Source organism: Oryx dammah, unplaced genomic scaffold, assembly GCF_014754425.2.
Source record: "Oryx dammah isolate SB20612 unplaced genomic scaffold, SCBI_Odam_1.1 HiC_scaffold_5, whole genome shotgun sequence".
Taxonomy (NCBI): Eukaryota; Metazoa; Chordata; class Mammalia; order Artiodactyla; family Bovidae; genus Oryx; species Oryx dammah.
The window spans coordinates 59,804,280-59,824,871 of record NW_024070189.1 but is presented as its reverse complement, the minus strand read 5'-3'; the positions used below and the strand labels follow the sequence as shown (position 1 = coordinate 59,824,871).

The 20,592-nt window shown below is 38.4% G+C and overlaps 2 protein-coding genes across 4 annotated transcripts in view; one reads left to right on the top strand and one right to left on the bottom strand.

Moving 5' to 3' along the window:
- CTNNA1 (catenin alpha 1) overlaps window positions 1–20,592 on the top strand; it is a 334,496-nt gene that overhangs the window by 250,399 nt on the left and 63,505 nt on the right. The window lies entirely within an intron of this gene.
- LRRTM2 (leucine rich repeat transmembrane neuronal 2) lies at window positions 14,638–20,243 on the bottom strand. The gene has a single exon (XM_040239994.1). The coding sequence runs from the start codon at window positions 20,148–20,150 to the stop codon at window positions 18,636–18,638; it is 1,515 nt and encodes a 504-aa protein (XP_040095928.1). The 5' UTR covers window positions 20,151–20,243; the 3' UTR covers window positions 14,638–18,635.

Sequence of the window (20,592 nt, the reverse complement as noted above, 5' to 3'; positions counted from 1 at the left end):
CACTTCTTAATTTATTACCTTTTCTCATCACAGATGGTTTATAGTAGTCTTCATTCACTATAATAATTTTCAAGGTTTTATCATTTCACTATAGTCTCTTTCAGTTTTGCATATCTGAGAATTCCTGTGATCTTTAAATCCTAACTCTGGCTCTTGTCCAGAAAAAACATTGAATGATGCTTTCTGGTTTTAGAGCCCCAAAAGATAATACCTCTGACTTTTTTTGCCTGTTAACCACTACTGGGGGTTGAGGAACCCTGTCTAATAAGTCTTTTTGTGACTGATAGTAGTTTCTGCTTTCTAATATTGGACCTTTAACTCCAGCCATAACAGAAGGAGGTTTTAGATTCAATTTAGGTGATGTTGTGCATTGCCTGTAGCCATGGTAAAAATACTGCCACACTGTGCTATAGGAAGAAAGACTATTAATAAACAAAAAGTACTCTTTGCCTTGTGCCGGTGGAAAACAGGCAGTAATGTAACCAGTGATAGGTGCCTGGGGAGTGCAGTTTTAGGGATACTTTCACCAAATATTTCTTGTTGAGTATATCATAGGTAATCAGGGGAAAGGAACCCATGTTGCCTTCGCTGGGCTCCTATCTCACTGAGCCTCTCTTCTTATATTGCTGGGCACTATTGTGCTTGATCTCTGACACCTGGGCTTCTAGGTCCCTAAACTTCACATCTCCAGTTGGTTTTCCAGTTGATCAAGGCAACTGGTCATCTTGGGAAGTTACGCTGTAGTGCTTGTGGGTAAAGGTGAACTATGATGGGAATGGATGGTTTCTGTCTTTAAGTTGGGGAGATACTCATTATAGGTACAACTGGTTAATGTGGTGGTGCCCAGTCAGCATGCTGTTGTACTGGGGCAGGATTCTGGAAGCCTCTATCAGGCCTGGCATTAACCCTTTAAGTATTGGTGTGTGTGTGTGTGAGATATTGCAACACTTTTCACAGTGCCTTAGTGCATTCTCATGAGTATGGGCCTTGCTGTGGGGCTGTGGGCTAATAGCCACCCCTGACCCCTACCTCCATCAACATTTCCTGCTTCCAGGCTCAGTTCAGGGAGCTACTTTCACCTCTTTCATGGCAATTTTCCAGGACAGTGATTCCAGCCTCTTTTCCACTGTACATCCTCTTTTCACTGTCTTCATTCTTCTATTTTCTGTCCCACCCCCTCCTTTTTACACCGTTGTACTTTCCTTCCCAGGATCCAGTGAATCTGGTGATTACTACAATTTAGTTATAGCTGCTTTTTAGACTCTATATTGCCTTTTAAAATATAAGAAATTAGGAGTCACTACAGAAATTATAAAGGCAAAGATAATTCTTTTAAAATTTATATACACTCATACACATGCACATAGCTTTCTACACAGGCGAAACTGGAACTGTGTAGGGAAGGGAATTCTGGAAAGTGTAGTTCTGAATTGGCTAAACTGACCCAACACAAATCCATCACAATCTTTCATTTGCCTGATGTGAGATAAATGCTCCAGTGTTTCTTCCGGTTGGACTTACGTTTATAACTGTTCATTAAATAAGCTATTGCTGTGTGTGTATATGCAGAAGTAGTACCCCAAAAAGAGAAAAGATTGTTTTATTCTGGTTCTAGGAAAAGAATTTTTAAATAAGAGTGTCATATAAATAGACATAATCCAAGTACGAATTCCTTTGTAAAAATTTCATGGTTGAATACAAAGTTAATTGCCTAACTTTGAGCTTCTATATAATTTTCCAAAAAGATTTTTTCCCCCACACAGGCTATTTTAGTTGTTTAGGATTAGAAGTCATTTGTCTTGGCAGGAAAGGGAAGAAGCCCAATCATAGAGCTGGTTTAGTGTAGGTTTATAGAACATTTCCTTCTATATAACGTTCTATGGTAAACTTGTCTTTCACAATTCTCATTGACATCACATCTGCAGGATTTCTATACTTGTAAATAATTTTAAGAATATTTGTTTTTATTTTTACCTACGTCTGCAGAATTTGGGTATCTGTAGTTTACTTATGGATATACAAGTTCTTGAATGCAAGCATTGAATGCAACTAACACATATTCAAGCAAGAGGTTCTTTCTTTAATCAAGTAAAAATGTTGGTACAAGACTTGAAATCAGAGAGAGGTGCCAAAGTTAAAAAAAAAAAAATCTTCGACAAGAAATGAGCTAAATAATGGCATTCTCTTTGAGACAAATAGAGGCTGTTTTATTTTGTCTTGACATAGGTCTTTTTACTTCTGTTTTTCCCCAACTGAACACAGAGGACTTGTGCCTATTGAAATACTCTCTTCCATAGACTTAAGTGAAAAGTGTAAATGCTTGAAAGCTCTCAAGTAAGGAAAGGCTGAATGAGTAGGCTGCCAAGCATCACTGGAGAGAAACTTAAGTGAGAGAAGAAGAGGAAGAAAGAATAATTTGACAAACTTCTCTGGCTGCAGTAGTGTAAAATACAGACATTTTGTGATACAGTGACAGTAAAGAATTTTAGGGTGGGATTCATTTGACCTACTGTGTCCTTCTGTTAGGGGAAAAAAAAAAATCCCCCTAAGCCTTTCTGTAGACATTTCTTAGTTCCTTCCCTCCCCCCCGCCCCACCCCCCCACTAATTTGTTATGATGTCATCTTATTCTTTCTTATCTCATGTGGATACTATTTATTTAAAAGGCATAAGGATGGCTTATATATTTTACTGTATCTAGAGATATTTCTTACTTTATGGGACATATACTGTGATTTCTCCTTAGCTTTTCAGTGAAAATGCTTTTCATTGATATCCCCATAGTTTTGAGTACCAGTTGTAACCATCGACAGATGTTTTCAATTTCACAGGCAAAAAGTTTTGAGTTCAGAGCATGAAGAGCAAATCTGATCTCTACAATGACCAAACCCCATGACTGGCCTTTTAACCAAGCAAACTAACCAGCCAGTTGTATATATAAAAGTTATTGTAGATGTGGGAAATTGTAGATTCTCCAGTAGAAACCCTGTAATACCAATACAGAAAATATAATACAGGCTCAAGAGGGAGCCTGTATATAGTTTATATATATAATTAAGACTGATTCGAGTTATATGGCAGAAACCAACTCAACATTGTAAAGCATTATCCTCCAGAAAAAAAGAGAAAATCTAATACATACTAGGTAAAACATTTTCCCCCACCTGTCTCCTAAAAATTTGTACTTTGTTGAGAACTGTATTTTACCAATGGTTCTAATTGCAGACCCTCACCTGAAGGTGTTTTCAGTGTCCCACACGTTCAGTGTTTGGTGGGTGAGACGGTGAGACAGTCTCCGTTTTTTCCGTCTCTAGCAGAAGGGGAAAGCATGTCCCCTTTTTTTTCTTGTAAAAAGAGCTGCAGAAAGCAAAAGAAGTTGATATCTGGTAGGATTGCCCCATTTACAGTTTTCCCTACTTTGGTTAAATTTAAAAATACCTGCAAGGAGAGTGAAAAAGTTGGCTTTAAAGCTCAGCATTCAGAAAACTTAAGATCATGGCACCCGGTCCCATCACTTCATGGCAAATAGATGGGTAACAGTGGAAACAGTGGCTGAGTTTATTTTTCTGGGCTCCAAAATCACTGCAGATGGTGACTGCAGCCATGAAATTAAAAGACGCTTACTCTTTGAAAGGAAAATCATGACCGACCTAGACAGCATATTAAAAAGCAGAGACATTACTTTGCCAACAAAGGTCTGTGTAGTCAAGGCTATGGTTTTTCCAGTGGTCATGTATGGATGTGAGAGTTGGATTATAAAAGCTGAGCACTGAAGAATTGATGCTTTTGAACTGTGGTGTTGGAGAAGACTCTTGAGAGTCCCTTGGACTGCAAGGAGATCCAACCAGTCCATCCTAAAGGAGACCAGTCCTGGGTGTTCACTGATGTTGAAGCTGAAACTCCAGTACTTCGGCCACCTGATGGGAAGAGCTGACTCATTTGGAAAGACCCTGATGCTGGGAAAGATTGAGGGCAGGAGGAGAAGGGGACGACAGAGGATGAGATGGTTGGATGGCGTCACCGACTCAATGGACATGGGTTTGGGTGGACTCTGGGAGTTGATGATGGACAGGGAGGCCTGGCACACTGTGGTTCATGGGGTCACAAAGAGTCAGACAGAACTGAGCAACTGAACTGAACTGAATATAAATTATATAATCATATATATATTATAATCTATACACACACACACATAATTTGTCTGCATGGCACTTGGGATCTTAGTTCCCCCATAAGAGATCAAACTTGTGACCCCTGTGTGTTTCCTGCAGTGGGAGCATGGAGTCTTAACCACTGGACTGCCGATGAAGTCCCTTAAGTCAAAAATTATGTAGAATTCTTAGTTGTTCAGTCGCTTAGTTGTGTCCGACTCTTTGCGACCCCATGAACTGCAGCACACCAGACTTCCCTGTCCTTCACAGTCTCCTGGACTTTGTTCAAACTCATATCCATTGACTCGGTGATGCCATCCAACCATCTTGCCCTCTGTCGTCCCCTTCTCCTCTTGCTGTCAATCTTTGCCAGGATTGAGGTCTTTTCCAGTGAGTTGGCTCTTTGCATCAGGTGGTCAAAGAATTGGAGCTTCAGTTTTAGCATCAGTCCTTACAATGAATATTCAGGGTTTATTTCCTTTAGGACTGACTGGTTTGATCTCCTTGCTGTCCAAGGGGCTCTCAAGAGTCTTCTCCAGCACCACAGTTTGAAAGCATCAATTCTTTGACATTCAGCCTTCTTTGTGGTCCAACTCTCAGTACATGACAACTTGAGAAAAACTTTGACTAGATGGACCTTTGTTGGCCAAGTGATGTCTCTCCTTTTTACTATACTGTCTAGGTTTGTCATAGTTTTTCTTCCAAGGAGAAAGCGTCTTTTAATTTTGTGGCTGCAGTGATTTTGGAGCCCAAGAAAAAGTCTGTCAGTGTTTCCACGTTTTTCCCTATCTATTTGCCATGAAGTGATGGGACTGGATGCCTTGATTGTAGTTTTCTGAATGTTGGATTTTAAGCCAGCTTTTTCACTCTTCTCGTTCACCTTCATCAAGAGACTCTTTAGTTCCTCTTCACTTTCTGCCATAAGGGTGGTGTTATCTGCATATCAGAGGTGATTGATATTTCTCCTGGCAGTCTTGATTCCAGCTTGTGCTTCATCCAGCCTGACAATTTCCCATGATGTACTTACTCTGCATATAAGTTAAATAAGCAAGGTGACAATATATAACCTTGATGTACTACTTTCGCAATTTTGAACCAGCCTGTGGTTCTCTGTCTGGTTCTAACTGTAGAATTCTTAAGTCTGTACAAAAAAATCTGTATATCTGATAATTTTCATGGTTTGCCTAAGTGGAGAAATTTATCAGCTAGTCTTTTTTTTAAGGAGGAAAAAACTGATTTATTCTTTTTTCTCCTTTCATGTATTCTAAAAAATACATAAGTTTCTCACACAGTTTTCCCATTTCTTTTGTACAGGTGTGTTTAAAAGATTGCTCAAATTGCCCTATACGTTTTCAATTTTTCCTTCTTTTTCTTTTTTTTTAAGTTAGTCTTGATTGTAATGAAAATCTGGAAAAATAAAAATGTATTTTCTTATTTGACACACTGAAGAAATCTTAAAAGTATGATGGTTTCTGAGTCTTTCTAAAGAAAGAGAAAGTATTTGATTATAGACAGGGAACCAAAAACATGATGGTATTAAATTCAGATAGGAGATGAAAGGATTCTGAAATTCTGAAACTTGTTGTTGTTGTGAAATATAACCCTTAAGGTGTCATTTTTCCTCTTCAGTTTCTGTTATTAAAATAGTATGTAGATAACATTTGGGGGTTTATTAAAATTATATTGGCAGCCATTCCACAGTTTTTAAAAAAGTAGCAATTTCACTGAGGTATCTAACAGTGAAGCCATTAATGAACCTCTTATATATGAAAGTGACAAATTAAACCTTATAATAAGATTCTTTGTAGTATGTGAGAGAGTTAAATTAGCAGGTTGTCACTACACTGTGCTCCTGCATTTCTGTTTAATATTTGTACCATACAAGGGAATCAGAAATTATTGTTCTCAAAGTTTAAAATTTTAGCTTGCAGAGAATTTAAGAGTGCATAATAGATTTTATTAGAGTGAAGGGGACCCAAGCAAGGGATTTGCTCCATACTTCAAAAAGTAGAAACTGGTTCTGCCTTTTCTGTGTCTCAGAGGGAGTCCTTATTTACACTTGATAAGAAAGTTGTAAATATGAAAACATGAAGAAACCATGTATCTTCTCAGAAAATAGTTTCAGATTGGAGATTAATAATGAAAACTTGAAATTGACATGGGAACTTGGACGTGCTATTTAGTACATGCTACGCATTCCAATACTCTTGCCTGGAAAATCCCATGGACGGAGGAGCCTGGTAGGCTGTAGTCCATGGGGTCACGAAGAGTTGGACATTTACTGAGTGACTTCACTTTTTCTTTTCACTTTCATGCATGGAAGAAGGAAATGGCAACCCACTCTAGTGTTCTTGCCTGGAGAATCCCAGGGACGGAGGAGCCTGGTGGGCTGCCATCTGTGGGGTCGCACAGAGTCGGACACGACTGAAGCGCCTTAGAAGCAGCACCAGCAGTGAAGGAATGATTTCTTACATTTTTACCCCTCGAGCTGCCCTCATTTCTCTTGAGCAAAGCTCTGAGAGAGTCATTTGTTTTTTTTCCCAACTGGCCTTTGGTTCTTACCCTTTGTCTGTCCTTCATATAAATCTTTTATCCGTCTTCTGCAGCCCTTCTCTGATAGTTAAAATTATAGGTTTTGTTTTTCTCAGCAAAACAAGAAAAATTGCTCAATTACATTTTTATAAATCACCACTTTGACTATCATAATTCTAGTCATCTCCACAAATCTGGAGTGGCTTTTCTTGTTGACCATGTTAAATCTGAGCACCTTTCCTGGTCCCTGAAGCTCCTTGGCATTTGGACTTACCTTTGCTCACTTACTGGTATCAGTTTGTCAGATCAAAGGCTTTGGCCACACCCCACAGCCAGTCATATTGAAATCCTACTTGTACTTTTGTACCTAGCTTAAGACTGTTTTCTCCACTGCATTCTTCAGTGACCACCCTCACCCCACCCCCCTTTCTAAATCCATCAGCGGTCTAGGTGGCACCATCTAATTCACATTTGGGGGCTTCTTTTATTAGTTACTTATTGTCTCTTTTGAAATAAACCTCTGACTAAACTATAAACTCCTGAGGGCAAGTGCCTATATCACCTGAGCATCTCATATAGTGAAAGTTGAAGTACTTGTTGAATTATTTAAATATATTACGAAGTAGTATTAGTAATACAGGTCACTGTGTCCCAGGAATTGTTCTGAGTATTTTACACACATTCCCATTTAATCTTCTAAACATGAGCTTCATACTGTTAAGACAGAGAGATTAAATGACTTTATTTAAGATTGCACGTGTAGTAAGTTCACAACCACACTTTGAACTCAGCCTGGCTCTAGACTTCAAACTGTTGGCCACCATGCAACACTATAATTCCAGTTGAGAAGAATAGTGTGTTAGATGGCCTATACCATAAATTAGACTTGTGATTATATATTCCCTTTTCTCCCCCAAGTTTTATTATGAAAAATTTCATACATATATAGAAACTGGAAAGAATTTTTCAATTGAACATGCATATTTACACACACCTATTTTGTAGATTCTGTGATAGATTTTTTGATATTTGCTTCATCACATTTACCGATTCCTGTGTCCATCATATTAGTGTTTTGTTTATTTTTGAGTTTTTTTGGGTAGGAGACTGTGCTGGGTCTTCATTTTTGCACTCGGGCTTTCTCTAGTTGCAGCGCACTTGGTTCTCATTGCAGTGGCTTACCTTGTTGCAGAGTATAGGTTCTAGGCTCCGAGGGCCTCAGTAGTTGTGGTGCGTGGACTCACTAGTTTCCGCGCATGGGCTTAGTTGCCCACAGGTATGTGAAATCTTCCTGGAGCAAGTATTGAACCTGTGTCCCTTGCATTGCCAGATTCTTAACAACTGGACCACCAGGAAAGTCCATCTTACTATTGTTTTGATTCATTTCAAAGTCAGTTGCAGATACTTGGCATATTTCATCTGTGAATGTTACAGCATGCGTCTCAGTTTAATTTTTTATGATGAATTTTATATAGTAAAAAGTACAAATATTAAATATTCGATGGGTTTTGATAAATGCACACACTTTGTAACCCAGTCCTCTATGAAGATAGAGAACATTATATGATTATCATTTTATTGAATACTTGCCTTGTATTTCAAGTAAATGAGTCATACATTTCCCCCCATATTGAAACTTGCTTTTCTGATTGTTCCATGTTCTCTTACTGTATCTTTGTTCTTTTACTGAGTCTTTGGTTTATTACACAGACCTCATTGAGGGCAGGATCATCTGTTTCAGAACATACTTAGAGGTGTGACTAATGGTGGATTTACTGTAGTAGTAACCATTCTCCCTTCCTAAAGTAATGTGGATCCTTAATAGTACCAATTCCTTTGATATGCAGAGTTTCAGCTCATTTTCATGAATTAAGTTGACCTTATTCCTGTTAGTTTTTCCAATAGAACGTGATTTGCTCATGTGATTTTGATGTTGAGAGGAGGGTGCTGCACTTGCATCCCGTTCTTTTTTGGTTGACTGTTATTTGATAGATAACGGTTTAAAGTTTTCTCAGGTTGATGTAGGAGAAGAGTGTGGTTTTATGAATCCCATCTCCATCTCTCAGTCCCTTGAAGTCATTCAGTCTTATGACTTAAAAATTCCTCTATTCATGGATGATTTCAAAATTTATATTTCCAGCCAGCATTGATCTTTGTTCTAAATTTGTCATCCACTACTTGAATTTCAGTGTTTAACATGTGGAAAACAGAATCTTAATCTTTTTCACTCCTCCCCTTCTCAATGTATGCCATCTATAGTGTTCTTACTCCCAGTTGATATTAGGTCTTGGAATTCAATTAGTTTAAATGCTAATTCATAAATTAGACTAAAGCATATAGCGTTTCATCGGTTTTATCTAATCCCTAGGCCCCTCCCCCATCCTCTCTTCAGTTTAAACTGAGGAGTGTGTATGTGTGTTTGAAAATTGACGTAAAATGTTTATAAGGCATGATCTTAAAAATACTGATTATTATTTTGGGAAGCCAGAAGGTTTGTATTTTTAACAGTTATATTTGCTTAATTGTTTTTGTAATAACTTAGGGTGATGTCTTTGCTGGGAAGGTCAAGCCCATTTTAGATAAGCCCTTTTACAAGTTGACTCTTCGACTTCTACCTATAATTCATCTCATGTGTAATTCTAAGTGAGCACAAATTGAATGTCTAGATGATGGTATTGCTTATGCACTATAATGTCTTTTCACACTTTAGGAATGCTGCATCAAAAGGAAGAAAATCCCTGACCATCTGCTATTAGGTTTTCATGTAGAAGAGTAGATAAATCTTAGACTAGCAGTTTTACCACAATAACAAAATGGGCTGTAGTTGTTCGAAGTTGATGGCAAATGTCAGAGAGCAGTTTTGTACCTACTGGCCTGAAGGGATTGTCAGGAGACATGAGGAAGATGTGATGACCTGGCACTGTCCCAGAATGCCTGTAGAAGTGTGCTGAAGGTGGTATATTCTTTTTCCTTATTTCTTACTGCCATTTTCCCTTTTGAATTTCAAGGGAGAGTTAGGGAGATTGATCAGAGAGAAGGTAGCATTGGCAGGGTTATTTCTGGACCCAGTTTCTTAGTGTGTGACATGGGTGACATTCCTAGCATGAAGCGCCTAATGCTCTTGTCTTTCTATTTGGAGCAAAAGCTATGGCAGAAAATACGTTCACGTGAAAGCTCAGTGTTTTTGTTGTCAATTCAATGGAATTCTGACAAAACATATATGAAAATTTAGAGCACAGATGAAGGAAGTAAAGATTACCACCTGTGATCTTGAGAACTCTATACTTCTGAAATTTTTAGAACCATGTTCTCTATACCTGTGTCCTTTATCCCCTAGGGTGCATTCCCCACCCCCCACATAAACCCAGCAAAATAACTATTAATGTTAAATATGTGAGGAGTGTTAGGGATTTTATTTGGTCATAGACCTGGAGTGAGTGCTATTTATTAAGAGCAAAAAAGTCACAATCCTTAAATGGCTCATATTTCTTATCTTTTGACAGTATAAGAATGGTGAATAATATTATTTGATACTTGAATCTGTACAAAGGGAGGGGTAGACTAAGAAGACAACTCAAGATGTGTACTTGTGTTTCTAATAGTATTTCCCACGCTGTATAGATTCATTTGCAGCTGATAGGCATTTGGTTTTGTGGAGTCAAGGAGTATCTTTGAAATTACGGCCATTTCTTTAAAAGGGGTTGCTTAGCAATGGATATATGACAGTCGAACTTCTTCCTGTTAATAGAGTAGCTTACCTTTCGAGTTTTGGAAAGCATGAAGAGAAGTGGAATGCGGTTGTAAAAGAGGAAAGAGAGCAATTAGGGTCAAGAGATGTGGGAAAGTGCATAAAAGTTACAGGTAAAGGAGCAGATATACCAGTTTGCCTTGTTGGATAAACCAGATAGTGATCTTGAAAAGAGAATATCAAGAAAGAAGTTCTTGAATTGAAAAATCTGGGCCACATGATCTATAGGCTTTGATATGACCAAATGTAGGTCTTCATTCTGAGAGGTTAATTCGTGCAAGTTTTATGTTTAACAGAGATTTTGGTAATATGGAGGATCACTGGCCAGCAATCATGGAACATATTCTCTGACTGATAGGTTATCTTTGTTTTAAAATTCTCATACTTCACTTGATCAGACCTCTCAGTAGTTCTGGCAGATCTGCCTAGGACCCAAATCCTCCACAATTGGATGGGCTGGTTCCTAAATTAGACATAAACTTGAAGTATGTTTTTCCTAAGCAGAAAAGCCCCGACATAATAGTGATCCTTAATCCTCAGTTACGTATTTTGTCCTAAAATAAAATGGTCAGAGGCTATCAATGAGATTATTTTATATTTCTTTTGAAAAATAGTATCTGTTTATGATAATGGATAATATGTGTTGGCCTATATAATTACTTGATTTTTAAGTGCCTTACTCAGAAGGACTTTTGGGATTAGGAATTCTAAATCTTTAAATTTAGCCTTGATTCATAAAGCCAAATCAGAGTAATGCTTTGTCTAATAGAACATTTATATAAAGCAGATTATTTGACTGAGATAATGTGGTCAGTTCTATATTAGTATTAGGTATAAGAAGTGTATCCAGATTGTTGGCTTATTAAAAGCTCTTGCTAATTAACAGTCTTCATTTTGGATACCGTATGTTAACTTAGTGTAGAAAGTAATACTGGAAAGTAGAGAGTTTCTGGGAGCAACTCAGGAGCCTAATATGTCTTTTTTTTTCCCCTAATATGTCTTTAATGGGATTAAAGATGGATCTGTCACATCTAGTTCTCACATATTGTTATTAAAAATAGCAAATATTTGTTAAATATTTACTTTGTGCCAGCCTCTTCTCAGGACTTTGCATGTGTTAAATTCCCTTTTGCTTGTTACTACTATTAATTCCATCTTAGGCGTTAGAGACCCAAGGCACAGTAAAGTTGATGAACTTGTCCAGCGTGACAGGCCCAAGTGTGGAGCAGGTCTCTAATCACAGGTGTCTATTTGCTCTTGTTGAAGGTAGAAGGTTTTGCTAATGACATACAGAATGAGTTTTACATTTAAAGACAGTTAAATTTCTGACAGCTATTCACACTAGTGAATGCTTTATCTTTTTAAGTGTGTTCTTTCTTAGGAAATTGATAATCATCTTATAGATTCTTATCCAAATCATTCTTTATGATTATCATCAACATAACTAGAGGTGCATGAAATGTGCTTCTCTTCATTCATGATGTAGTGAAAGATTTTTAAATTGTACTCCTAGACTGGAAGATTTATAATGTAATGGTAGGTTAGGAAGTTACTGGATGTCCCTATTTGATGAACACTCTAGCTTAGGTCCCAGGGATATTATAAGGAGGAAATGCAAACTGTACTTCCAAGTTGGATACATATTCATTCCTGCTGACTTTATAGGCTCTTGCCTTGGGTCACCACAGAGGCTAGCTCATACTACAGAGCATGCATCATGTGTGCGTAGCCTGCTTTTCCATAGTTTTTTCAAGAGTTGATGTGAAAAACATCAACTTTTTACCTATTCTGTAAAAGCTCCTTGGAAGTACTGACATGTTTCCTTATTGTTCTTACAGCTGGCTCTTTTTTAAAGGCAGTTCAGACTTTTGCATTTGTATCATTCCCCCCAAATAAACTGATGTGCTTCCTTTATCAGATGAAAGCTGTTGATTTTGTTCTTTTCCCTGGCTACCAGGAAGATCAAAGCCAAACTAGTGTATACTAGAATACTCTGTTAGGGCTTTTTGGGTGAGATAACCAAAATGGTTTAGGATCTGGTAAAATTTCTAGATTCATACGCAATATTCACAATATAGTTTCAAGAAATTCTTGGCACCCTATGAAACATCCTCGACCCCTGCCTTTGACCTTTTTACATCGGTATTTCAACCATTCTCTGTGTGTGAATACTCAATTTCTTTGAGTTTATAGAAGTAGACCTTATGTAAATAATAAACACATTGCTTTCAGAGATGTTGAGGTGCTGAGCAGTTGCCTTCTATGTATAATATTTGGCAGCAAGGCCAGGGGAACATTTTTGGTTCTCATGATAATGACACATATAAATGGCTATAGAGTTTTTATCTTATGGTTTTCCAGAAAATGCAAACTGGAGATTGTGTGTGTGTGTGTTTGGTAGAAATACTAGGGCATAAAGGTGGAGTTTTTGTGCACTGAGCACAATTGTGAATTGATATTCAGTCAAGTTATGACATTTTTGCTTCTCTTCACTGTGGTTCTTGGTGAAGTCTCTTCAAGGAAATGGAAGCTGTGAAAAGTCTTTGGAAATTGTCCCTGGGGCCGCAGTTTTAAAATCTGGTTCCCGAATGAGGAAAGAGCCTTTTCTCTTTTGTGGTGGTGTAGCCATTGGCCCCGGCCTTCAGATTTGGTGGTGGTTGTTCATAGGTGCTCCGTCATGTTGGGTTTCTAGCCAGGAGGCCTGGGCTACCTTTGCTCTTGGTCCTCTGTGTATAAAAGGTGGTATATTCAGTTTGTGGGCTCTACAGGATAGCATGTTTCATTGTACTTGCCTTTGGAGATTTCTTGCTCTTTAATGTCTCCTTCAGATAGGGCTTCAGGGAGGTTCAGCATCGGTCCCTAAGACTGTTCCCAAAACATTGTCTAGTGATGAGGAACTCATGCTATGGGGAGATGTTGGGAATAGCTGTGAATTTTCACCTCTTTTTCCTTTTCTTTCTTTGTAAAAGACAATTTGTAGTACATTTTGTCTCTCTAAGGGAGACCAGAGTACCCAGCTGGTTAGATATATTTAAAGAAAGAAAAAAATCTCTTTAAACAGACCTTGAAGAATTCTATTATAAATCTGAGTGGGAACCTGAGAATGCTGTGGCATACAGGCAAAACTAATTAAAATAACTGATAAAGAAATCAGATGTAGCTTTACATGGGATTTTCAAGATTAAAATGTACGAGAATTATGTTAATAAACTCTGCTTTTAACTCCATAAAGGATAGGATCTCATTTCTTTTGTGTAACTTGAAACCACAATCACCTGTGCCCTTTAGTGAGTGAGTTTGACAGTCAAATTTTGTATTGTGCTTCCTGCCTCTGCTCTAATTACTGCTGAGGTTCTTGGTGTAAGAACTCTCTTGGTGTAGCCCCTCTGATCTCCTCATCCCTGGATGTTTGTTCCTGCCTCTCTGGTCTTGCTGCACTGCTGGTCTGGAGAGCTGTTAAGGTCATCCTGGCAGGTATGGCGACCTGTGGCAGTCAGTTCTCAAGGCCAGCTTAGCTTCTGACCCCAGTGATGCCCAGGCAAAGTGCCCTGTCCTCGGGATGTTTATGCCAAGCAAGGAGAGATTGGTTAAAAATATTCCCTTTCTTTCCTCTATCCCTACTTACTGACCTGCTGTCTGGGACAGGGTGGATCATGTAGGGATCCTAGAGACCTCAGCATGGTCAGCACCCGTGGACTTTCCTTCCAGGAGTGGTGTGCAAGGTACTGCCAGGATGTATACTAACAGATCCCTGAGATAGAGGCCAAATTGCTGTTTGCTGGGTATAGGCAATTGAGTACATTTTTGAGGTTCCCCAGGCTGTGGCAGAACACGAATGTTAGAGGGGTGGGGGATGGTGGCCAGCCTTGGGCCTGGTGAGCCCCATAGACAGCTGTTTGTCCAGTAGCAAAAGCTTGTGATAGAGCAGCTTCTTATTGTATGACTGTTGTTTATCAGCTGGGTGGTTTTTTGCCAGCCCCCCTCCCCCGCTTTACTTCTTGGCCTAGTTTTTTGCCTGTCTTTGAATGAAGACAGGTGATGATTAGCTGCCCTATTTCCAGCTGGCACATTTGGCATTATAGAGAACATGGTACAAAACAACTGTTCATTTAAGGTTTCTGTATCTGTCATAAATGATTTTTCAAGTTTCACATGTCAAAATTGATAGGTTCCCAAGGAAAAGCTTCAGGAAAAAATAGACGTTCACTTTTTACAGTATACACAATTTTAATAACAAAACTTCCCTGTACACTGCACTTGGTTACCCCCTACCCCAGTATAATAGTATTTTCTTCTCCCTTCCCCCGCCAACCCACTTGACCACCTCCCACCCTACCCTATCCCCCTACCACTCCCACAAAAAATGGCTCTTAGGGTGATTGAACACAATATGTTTGGACTGTACTTTTAGTTTCCAGTTTCAATGTTGGTCGGAAGGTTCATCAAACATTCCATAGTTAGGCTTTTAAAAATTACCAAGGAGGAACAGGTTAATTGCAGGAGCAGCAGACATTTCCAGAATGTTTGCAATAGCGATATGAAAGCTTAAATAGCCATTGACGATTTGTTTTGACCTTAAATTAAGTACTACGTGTTTGCCCTAGGTTAGGAACAGAAATATTTAATTATCTATCTTCATCTCTTTTATCTTTTTCTAGTTGAAGCAGTTTAACCTGTAAGGTATAAAAAGCATCCCCAAACAGATTTTTGAGTCAGGTCTGTCACTGTATTGCTTTATTAGGAAAATGATCATGTAAAAATAATATTTCAAAATTTCATATTGATATCCATACTTTAGAGAGTATAGGGCATTTATAGTCTCCAACCCCCCACTGTTGTGTAGAGGAGGTATGCCTAAAGAAAATGGTACGCTTGTTTTGAATTTAGAATTAAGACCTAGTGCTACATAGGTAGGGCTCATTTTTATTGGAAAGAGTCTAGATCTTGGTGACTAGCATTAGAATAAGCAGATGGATTTTAATAATTAGTAGAGTTGGGACGTTTAGTCAGTTCCATTCATTGAATTGGTACAGAAATTAACTTAGCCACATTAAGAAATTACATGTGTTAGTGCAGATTTTTGGCTTAAAAATTAGTATTTTTGCTGTTTGTTGTTGGCAGTGGGTATTCTCTGAGTTGTATGCATTTGTAAATTTATCAGCTCACTCTAATTTCAGAAAGGTGATTGAAATCCTGGCAAGCTACAGAAATGAATATAAGTAATTCCAAATTAGCTATTGGTTACTAGGTGGGCAGTATCAGACCCTTTGTTAGCTTCCTTTTTCCAGAGATTTATTTTTCTGGTTTTCAAGTGGTCATTTTCTTCTAATCTTGAAAATGAAAAAGGGGGGATGGGGGAATTGAAGAGATTAAGACAGTAAAAAACAAAAGGCCTAACATTATATTGCCAGCATCTGCAGTGTAGTTGTGATGCTCTTCCACCCGAACCAGTTGGTAAAGAGAGCACATATGACTAACAGTCTCATCTTCAAACCTGTGTTGATACAGAAACACAAATAGACCAAAATTAAAAGGAATCTTGCCTTCTATAGGCATTTGAAAAGGGAAGTTTGCTCTTTAAATGGAAAAGGAAAGCGCTGTTTGGCACTGTTATTCACTTTTCTCAGAGAGCATTGCCCAAAAGATGAAGGGCCAAAAAAATCTGTTATTTTTCAACTGAAAAGTATGCCTTGGTGGCCTTGGCTATGCTGTTCCCCTGAATTACTGAATGGCTTGATTTTCCAATTTACTTTCCTATGTACATTAAGGATTTTGCCGACTGATGGTCCATTTTACTAATGTAATCTTTAGGATTAATGTGGGGATTCCCAGCCAATATTTCTCACTCTTCTGCTCACAGTTTCCGTTAATTTTGGGTTGTGGTTGAAATGATGGAAACTACTCTGCTATCCTCCAGAGTTAGTGGCATCTTGTATGTCTAAGAACCAATTGTATTGTGACAAAGCTGTTCCCTTACAAATGGCCATGATTATCCTGATAAATGGGTTGGTAAATTTTAGCTTGTGGAGCTCTCATTTGTTACAGGGGCTTTAAGTGTGAGCTGTGCTCTGTGCCGGGAAATCAGCTTCTGTCCTTGCCCAGGCAGGCCTAGGGTCTAGTTTTATTAAGAGATGAAATGCTCACTGCTCAAGATCTGCTGAGGTGGACTGAGACTTTAGCAAACGAATCTGCCCACCTTAGAAACTGTAGAGAGCACATTTTTACTGTAATTTGAAATCTTGTCTGCTTTTTACTGAGACACATTTTCTTTGAAATGTAGGTAGACATCTTTCAGTATTAAATCTCATGGGTTAAACTATAGTCTTAACATGTTTCAGTTCCATCCTGGGAAGAAATACGCCTTGAATGAAGTAAAGGATAACTTTTTTTATGGTAATGATTTTCTCTAAGAATTTATGCCTTTTTTTCTTCATCAGCAAGTGTCAGTTTTCATCTTCTAAAAATCAAGTCAGTTGTCTAATTTCATGGTTTTTGTTAGTACATACATGGAACCTCATTTATGGAAAAATTCTGTATGAATTGGTAACTTATATCTAAATCATAAATATGTCATAGTCTCTCTGGGGAAATCATAATTGAATAAACAAAATACTTGTGGCTCTTTTCTACACAAGAAATGTGATATCATTATCATTTTTAAATTGCTGAACATTTATATTAATAACAGAATCTCCCCCCTAACCCCTTTCCAGCTGCAGGTCCCAGGGCCTTTGCCCTATTTGATTCAGATCATGTATAGTTGCCCATTTGCTTTGCTTCCTTTTAACTTTGCTAACCTGTTTCAGGGAGAGTCAGATTTCAAAATGCTGCCTTTCTCTCATCCCCTCACCTCCTTCGGGTTACCACTGTGTGGCTGCATAGGCATGTGGAGTGTTCTGCCATGAGAAGATTTGCTTCAAATCTGTGTTCCCTTTACTTAGAAGGACCTGCTCTTAAACAGTAAGAATTGATATCCATTAAAAGGTCAAAATTCAGCATGTAATACTTAGAAAGTACTTTTTAAAAATGGTTCTTTTAAAATATATTCTAACAAGAACAGTGTTATGCATGTTGCTAGCCAGTTATTTTTAATTTGGCCTTTTGAGGCTTGAAGATCAAGGAAAGGCAGAGGAAGGAGGTTTAAACCCCTTTGTCAAGGCATCTTTGATCATGACAGTTGAGGGGAGGGGGACCGGGAGGGGAGAGGAGGGAGAGAGAGACAGGGAGTGAGGGTGTATTTGTGTGTGTGCTTTCAGGCTAGAGTGAGAAGCTGGTCATAAGATTGTTGAATTGACTCAGTTTATCTCCTTTCTCTCCAAAATAATTTCTAAATCTTTTTTCACATATAAATGTAAGTATAGGATTTAGTAAACCAATTAGTAAAGTGATAATGTAACACTAGTTTAAAATAATTATCTAAATGCCACAAAAATCAACATGTCCATTATAAGTCAAACTAGAGATATGATACGAAGTCAGTGTCATTATTTAGAATTGATTTCATTGTAATGAGACCTTTTCACAATCACTTGGATTCATTGTTTATATATATTAAAGAGTCACTCAGCTTATTAGAATTACATAAAGGGTTCTAATTTCATGATATGGACTTTGATAATACCTACTAACCCAGGCAAAAACTCTGGAAGAAGAGTGTTTAATATTGACCAGTCTTCAGCATACATAAAATTCTACCCCCCAGACTGGCATTAAATTGTAGGTTTAAGTAAATTCCAAATTATCATACAAGAGAACTTTGCTAAGTCTCCTTTTAAGCAGCAAGCCAGTTGTGGTACTTGGGGTGGAGAGCAATGATCAAACAAGTATTGATCCATATCTCTTTCTGCTCAGTAGCGTCTTTCCAAACTGTTTTCAGTAGAAAAAAATAGCATATGGAGACCTTAGTGTAAATGTTTACACACATAGTTTATAATTACATACATGAAATGTCTTATTTTGAAGTAAGCATTTTTAGACTTTCCCACAAGAGTGCAAATTAATGTGAGCATTGCTTCATTTAACACTTAAAATATGGTTTCATTTAAAAAAAATTAAAAATACTTCAACACATCAGAAACCTAAGTCTCCACTTGGTTTGGAAAAATTAGGCTTAATGTCACCATTGGTAAAAATTAGATATGTATTTAGCCCCTACTATGTAAAATAGGTTACTTATCTGATGTAATTTTTGATGATGGGTAGATATTATACTTCACATTCTTTATATGGCAGCTGCTGACACTTGCACTGTCCATAACCATTAATGATGATGAAGGGTCCTTCATGGGTAGGTTCATATTCATTATATGGTCCTTGGTCTGACATGTTTGACATATGGAGTCGTGTTTGGGATCGGAGCTGCCTGTGGTTCTGAATCATTGAGCACTGCCTAATTCTTCTTAAAGTGGGAGGGCAGCACTTCCTGGAGATGAACACTATAAAAATAATAAAAAAGAAAGAAAACAATAAAGCCATTGTTCCTGTAATTACCCGCTGAGTGAAGATGGCATTGTCTGGTTCCGGGAAGTGTTCCTCAGTAGTAACTGCTATGCCTGCAGTAGTTGGGATTTCTTTGTCTCCCACATGGTAACTTGATGAGCTTATTCTTTTTGTATATTCAGTGGTTGGATCTTTATAAGTTGTAGCCATGGCAGTGACAGTGGTTGATAAATTCCAGCAGAGCTGAAATCCATGGACTGCGTCTAGTATATCCTCTCCCTGGGTGTGGTCAGGGCTGTGGCATAGGATGGAATGCTCCCACCGACCTTGGAAACTGCCCAGCCAGGAGGCCAAAGCACATATTCGAGGGCTGCATTCCCACAGATTGCCAGAGAGGCCAACGGTTGTGAGGGACCTAAGGGAGTTTAAGATCTTGGAATCAAGGCTGTTTAACTTGTTGTTATCCATGAGGAGTATTTTAAGATTAGGCATTGTTTCAAATACTGTCAGATCGATGGCTTTTATTTCATTTCCAGTCAAGTCTAGTTTTTCTAAAGTGCCCCAGGTCCACTCCATCCCACATGTCAAGTTGCTAATTTTGTTCCATTGTAAGAAGAGCGTGTGCAGACTGCTTAGCCGTAGGAAATGAGCAAAATTAATCTTCGTCAGCTGGTTGTGCTCTAGATGAAGCTCTCTCAGTTTGATTAATCCCGCAAATCCATTGCGAGCCAAACTTCGCAAACGGTTTGTGCTCAAATCCAGAAACTCCAGACTACGACAGTCCCAGAACAGGCGTACTGGGATAGTCCGCAGGGAGTTGGACCGTAAATGCAAGGTCTGCAGCTTCCGGAGGCCATAGAAGAGCTCTGGGTGCAGAGATGACAGCTGATTAAAAGACAGGTCCAAATTTTGCAGGTTAATCAGTTGGGTAAAAGTTGTGTTTGGCAAATAAAATATTTTGTTGGAGCTCAAGATTAATTCCTTAAGTTTATATAGTCCTTGAAAAGCATCTTCTTTTACTGTTGATATTTGATTGTGGTCTAAGTGGAGCCAGGTGAGTTGACTGAAGCTGGCAAATTGATCCCTTTCGAGCTCTGTGATGTGATTGTGCCTCAGGGACAGGCCCAGAGAGCCCTTGTCTGTGGTGTTTGGCACTGAGTGGAAGCCCTGAGAGTCGCAGTAGAAGAGCAGCTTCTCACAGCGGCATTTGGGTGGACATGCCATACCCAGCGCAGGCAGCATTTTTAAAACCATACTCATTGCATATATTGCTGCTAGCATAGGGGCCCCTAATGGCCACTTGAAATGTAAGCCTGCAGAATATAATTTAAGGAAAACAAGAAGATAGAATATTTTTCAGCAGAGCATACGGGCTTTTAAAAAACAACAACAACAACATTATGGCAAAAGATTTCACGTATAACTTATTTTTTCATTTGCTATAGAAAAACTAACCTTGTTAGTATGACTAGAACAAAACTTAAAACCATTAAGAAAGGAGATACAACACATCCTGTCATCAGCAGAATATATTTTACCTAAACCTCAAAATCCAAAAATGTGACAAGTAATTTCTCTCATAAAATGTGAATTCAATGGCTTATTTTAAAAGCGTGACTCCTTGCTGACTGTACAAGACACATTAAATACATGGACTTACCCATTCTTCTGAGCACATTGGAGGCTGCATTCAGTCTTGGTTGTCAGACTCAACGCAGTGAGT

What these genes read in the sequence shown, in the direction of transcription:
- LRRTM2 (XM_040239994.1), bottom strand. Translation starts at nt 20,150, where the DNA reads ATGCTAGCAGCAATATATGCAATGAGTATGGTTTTAAAAATGCTGCCT.